General features: G+C 39.8%; 1 protein-coding gene across 5 annotated transcripts in view; it reads left to right on the forward strand.

The window, feature by feature from the left end:
- HELZ (helicase with zinc finger) overlaps nt 1-4477 on the forward strand; it is a 137136-nt gene extending 132659 nt beyond the window's left edge. For all 5 annotated transcript variants that reach the window (XM_049636389.1, XM_049636390.1, XM_049636392.1 and 2 more), the window contains one exon: nt 2006-4477. In XM_049636389.1, the coding sequence (XP_049492346.1) occupies nt 2006-2343 (338 nt within the window). In that variant the 3' untranslated portion in view covers nt 2344-4477. The remainder of the gene's footprint in view (nt 1-2005) is intronic.
- The last annotated feature ends 1523 nt before the right edge of the window (nt 4478-6000 follow it).

Raw genomic sequence — 6000 nt, forward strand, 5'->3', positions numbered from 1 at the left:
CCAGGCTCTGAGCTGTCAGCACAGAGCCCGACGTGGGGCTCGAACCCACGGGCCGCGAGATCCTGACCTGAGCCGAAGTCAGACACTCAACCGACTAAGCCACCCAGGCGCCATTATTGTTTTTTTTTTATTTACATCCAAGTTAGTTAACGTAAAGTGTAATAATGATTTCAGGAATAGAATTTAGTGATTCATCACTCACATATAACACCTAATGCTCATCCCAACAAGTGTCCTCCTTAATGCCCCTTGCCCATTTGGCCCATCCCCCTACCCACAACCCCTCCAGCAACTGTCAGTTTGTTCTCTGTATTTAAGAGTCTCTTATGGTTTATCTCCCTCTCTGTTTTTATATTATTTTTGTTTCCCTTCCTTTATGTTCATCTGTTTTGTATCTTGAATTCCACATATGAGTGAAGTCATATGATACTTATCTTTCTCTGACTGACTTATTTCACTTAGCATAATATACTCCAGTTCCATCCACGTTGTTGCAGATGGCAAGATTCCATTCTTTTTGATTGCCAAGTAATACTCCATTGTAGAAATACCACATCTTCTTTATCCATTCATCAGTCAGTGGACATTTGGGCTCTTTCCATAATTTGGCTATTGCCGATAGGGCTGCTATAAACATTGGAGTACATGTCCCCCCTTTGAAAAAGCATTCTTGTATCCCTTGGATAAATACCTAGTAGTCTTAGTTGCTGGGTTGCAGGGTAGTTCTGTTTGAGTGGGGTCAAGTTTTAAAGGATGTTAAAAATTAGATTACATATAGGAAATGTGAAGTAAAATTTATAGTTGTTTCTCCCCTACCTTACCCTGTGTTCATTTATATATTACAAGAAAAGAGAGCATTTTTTTTTCAATGTTTATTTTATTTTTTGAGACAGAAAGAGACACAGCATGAATGGGGGAGGGGCAGAGAGAGAGGGAGACACAGAATCGGAAGCAGGCTCCAGGCTCTGAGCCATCAGCCCAGAGCCTGATTCGGGGCTCAAACTCACGAACCGTGAGATCGTGACCCGAGCTGAAGTCGGACGCTCAACCGACTGAGCCACCCAGGCGCCCCGAGAGCATTTTTAAGAAATGGAATCGAGGGACGCCTGGGTGGCGCAGTCGGTTAAGCGTCCGACTTCAGCCAGGTCACGATCTCGCGGTCCGTGAGTTCGAGCCCCGCGTCGGGCTCTGGGCTGATGGCTCGGAGCCTGGAGCCTGTTTCCGATTCTGTGTCTCCCTCTCTCTCTGCCCCTCCCCCGTTCATGCTCTGTCTCTCTCTGTCCCCAAAAAAAAAAAAAAAAAAAAAAAAAATGTTGAAAAAAAAAAAAAAGAAATGGAATCGAGTGTTAACTATTACCTAGGTTAAAAATAAAAGGTATTTTGACCAGGAGTCAGCATATACAGCTCCTTTTTATTTAAGAAAGAACGCGTAAGTTCCCATATTCAAAGTTGAGCAGTTAACATTAAATATCAAGGTGTACCATTATAAAATTAGTTTTGCGAAGCAAACCTTCAGGTTTGACCTTTCGTTTTTTTTTTCTTTTTTTTGGTAACGTTTATTTATTTTTGAGACAGAGAGAGACAGAGCATGAACAGGGGAGGGGCGGAGAGAGAGGGAGACACAGAATCCGAAACAGGCTCCAGGCTCTGAGCTGTCAGCACAGAGCCCGACGCAGAGCTCGAACTCACGGCCCGTGAGATCCTGACCTGAGCCGAAGTCGGACGCTCAACCGACTGAGCCACCCAGGCGCCCCTGACCTTTCGTTTTTATACGTTAGCTATTCCAGTTTACGTAGTCAGTTCTTTTGCAAGCATTGATAAGATTCAGAAGTTTGATTCGATGTGTTGTGACTTCAACGTTCTGTGGCAGAAGTTGACCGTCCCCAGGGCTGTACCGTCACGGAGTTCCCGGGGACGAGAGCCCGTTGTGACACGCCGAGCTAACGAGATGCGGCAGCATTGCCAGGCGTGCCCTTAAAGCCGTGTCGCTCTTCTCCGCTTCTAGTTCCGCCACCCAAGACCGTCAAACCCCCTGAGGATCAGCTGAAGTCCGAGAGCCTCGAGGTGTCCAGTTCCTTCAACTATAATGTGCTGCAGCATCTCGGCCAGTTCCCCCCACTCATGCCCAACAAGCAGATCGCGGAGTCGGCCAGCAGCAGTAGCCAGCAGAGCTCGGGGGGCAGCAAGCCCGCCATGTCCTACGCCAGCGCTTTGCGGGCCCCTCCCAAGCCCAGGCCCCAGCCCGAGCAGGCCAAGAAGAGTAGCGACCCTCTGTCTCTGTTCCAGGAACTCAGCCTGGGGAGCTCATCAGGCAGCAATGGCTTTTACTCCTATTTTAAATAATCACTTTTTTTTCCCCCTCCGGGGCGAATGTTTTGATTTCTGTTTATATCAATAGAATTAAGATAGTTGGACTTCCTCTATAGATGCACAGTTCCCTTTGTTTTAATATTAAATATGTTCTCACTTAATTGCTTTGCTGCTAGACTTGCAACTAATTTTTTAAAAGTATATTCCATTATTTTGCATTTTCGACGTGTCTTTTGACAGCTTTTATGTAGAATAAAAAATATTTTTAAATTTGTGTATTGTTACATATGTTTGCATCAAGCTAGCAGCTAAGAGTTAATTGTGCAACTATAAAAAAAAAAAGAAAAAAAAAACTTTGTCTAAAATGTATTTAAAAAGAAAAAAAATTGTAAGTAGCATTTACATTTATTCAATAATATTACCATATGCTGGGTTTCTGTACCAGAAATGGCCAGTTGATGTACAAATGTATGTTATTTTTGCTTAAATTCATTTAAAATTTTTTAAAATAAAGGGGCAGCATCTTCTAAATACTTTAAGTTTTATCAGTTTTTTTTTTTTTTTTTGTGACAAGATGCTGCATTCTAAAACTTTTATAGTTTTAGACTCTGTATGATGTGCTGTTGTAATCTCCATCCACTGTAGGATAGAGTTAAAGGCATTCTTTGCAGATGTTATCTTGTATGCCACTGTTTTTTGTAACATGAAAAAACATTGGCATAGTTAGTTATTTTTTGGACAAGCTGTACTTCGAGCTTGTTTTTAACGTTAATTTGATAGTGTGTGTGTGTGTGTGTGTGTTTTTTTTTTTTAAACAAATCATGAAGCTGAAAAATTTTTAGGATTGTTGGTGCTTAGTAGACTTGATAACTATTTTAAAAATGCGTGAATTTAGTAAAATCCTTTTTTTCTCACTATGCATGTGTAAATGTTTGTAATCTGGCTTTCTCCCCCCCCCCCCCCCCCGTGGTATAAAGAATTTTGCCGCTTTAAGGTTTGTTTTTTTTTTTTTCCCCCTCCAGTAAAAATTTTGGTACCTTATTTGATGTTTACATTAAAATGTGACATTATTCATGGCAGTTCAAATATTTTGCAAACTGTTTTGTTTGAGGAACATCATTAAAAAGAAATCTGATATTTGTCCAACATGTATCAAAATTCATCGAAATCTGGGGCAAAAAACTACCCTTGTTTTTCATGTCTTTCGATTCTTATAATCCCACTGAACTTGTATAAAAATATAAAATTTAAATAGCCATCTTAAATATTCTACAGTCTAAAAATTGTTTTCAGTGAACTTTGGTAAAATCCAAAGCAAAACATTTACCCTCTTAAAACTTGTGGTCTTCTAACACCCTTGAAACAATGCACGTCCTTCTTGTTTTCCTGATTGGGTAGTCCTACTTTTTCTACTTCAGAGAAATCTTGAAACTACAACATAACTTTTTTGTTGTTGTTCTTTTTGTTTTGTTTTGTTTTGGTTTGGTTTTTTAAATCACGTAAGGTTCGGAAACATTGCTGATGAACCAGTGAATCCTGATGATCCATTCAAAAATAGTTTTTTTGGAGGACTACTTTTGAATAGGCCATCCTGTATTCACAGTACAATTTTTGAAATGGGGTTGAAAAGTGGTGGCAGGGTTAAAGAAAACTCCTCGCATCTCCTCCATGACTGGAGTTTTATTGCTGTTGGCCAGCTCCAACTCCCTGTAATCCTTAGACAATTTAGGAGAAGAGGACGCCTTTAGTTAAGGGTTAGTGAGCCTGCAGGAAAAGGAGAACACCTGCTTTCTTCAGCCCTTTCTGCTCAGAGTGGGTGCACATCATTTGCCTGCGGCTTCCGTTTATGGGCTGTGAGTCTCCATGTGAGGCAGTGGATGGAGACCTGTGGACTGTAGACGTGTTAATGGTTAGTATAAATCACAGTTGGAAAACAGAGCCAGCAACTTACGGCACCACATTTTCTCTGTCTGATGTCAGACCGCCACCTTTAACCGTGTCACATTTTGCTCAACGTAACTTTAGTCACAAGAAGTTTTTGTATTTCGACTCAGTGACGAAACGCAAGATAGAGCCCAAATTAAAATCAGATCTTCCTGACGGGAGGATGTCTCTGAACAATAATTTTTTCATCCGCGATTCTCCCCCACAATGCAAGTCAGATAAATGTTTCAGAGCATTTTGATAATTACGAAGACAGAACTGGCATGTCAGGGCTTTGAGTTAATCCCTTGTCATGGAGTCCTTGCCTGATTTTGTTTTCCATACTTGAACCTTTAAAAAATAGCAGTTTTAACTTATTTGTATTTATATTTAAAGAGGTCAGGTGCACACCCTACCACTTTATATAAATATACTGATGTTGGAAGCTTGGGATAAGGAAGCTGCTGAGTTGTCGTGACACCCCTGTTCTAAGAAGTTATTTCCAAAAAACTAAAAACAATAGCTACTTATTAGTTCCTTGCTCTGCTGTGTCCCAGTGTTCCTCCTTTCCTGATAGTTCTTAACAACCGGTCAAGTATTTGGATATTGTTTCCATCTCCTGCCCTTGTAGATTCAGTTTTGAATGTGTCTTCTAACACATTTACTCTTCCTCAGTGTTACGTACTGCCTGCCATCTTTCCAGCTGAGCTTTGAATCTGTCATTTGCGCGCGTGTAACGTGTTGCAATGATCCTGATTGAGTCTTACCGGGGGAATCATTGTAAGTTTCTATGGAAACGAGGCGTGGCTCATGCTGTCTGGGTATTCCTTGGGTAGTAGTTAGCAAATGCACACAAAGCAGACTGAGAAAACGGCTTGTGTGTTAGTTTCATCCTTAGTGTTCAGACGGAACTTTTTTTGTTTTTTTTTTGAAGAAACCTTGATGTTAGCTCTTGGATGATACCAAGTATTACCGGCTTCCTTTTCTTCTAGTACTGATTTCTTTTAAGTGAAGTTAATTGTTCACATGCTGTCTTTCTACTTCTTTGTTCTTTGTATCACTCTGAGGTGTTTCCTTTTTCTTGCCAGAACTTTTTTTTTTTTTTAATTCATCTCGCTTTTTAATTTCAGTGCTGCTTGAGATTTTCTTTTTTTTTTTTTTTTTACCTTAAAGAAATTCTTTTGGCTGATAGAATTTGTAGAGTGTCTGTGCTGACGTTTTTTTTTTTTTTTTCCTTTCCTGATCTAACAATGATTTTATTTAAGATTTGAAAAACCTCATGATTCAGTGTAATGTGGATATTTTCTGGTGTTGCTTTTAAAAGGGGCTTTGGTTGCCATTTTGGCACATGCTTTGCCAAACTGTTATAGCAGAGCTTTGTTTCTGATTCATCAGTAGTTAATTATTGACCATTTAAACTAACATGACCTTAATCCTCAGACAGATACGCTTTCTATCCAGTTCACTTTGTATATGCGAAATAACAAACTGCTTTGTGTGGTTTTTTTCATGAGAGATCCTAGAATAAGTTCAGGTTGAGTGTAAACATCAATTGGTCTTTTCAGTTCAAAGAATTGCCGAATAAGTAAAATACACAGAATTCCCACTGAATAAGCATTATCTAATTCAACATAGCAATCTCCAAGACCTATTTGTAAAAATAGTTTCCTTGTTTATGGAGGCATTGAAATTGCTGAGAAAGCTAACTGAATTTCCTCGCTTTGAGATAGGTAACATATAGTAGTATCCTGTTCTAGTGTAGTTACT

Source organism: Panthera uncia, chromosome E1, assembly GCF_023721935.1.
Source record: "Panthera uncia isolate 11264 chromosome E1, Puncia_PCG_1.0, whole genome shotgun sequence".
Lineage (NCBI taxonomy): Eukaryota > Metazoa > Chordata > Mammalia > Carnivora > Felidae > Panthera > Panthera uncia.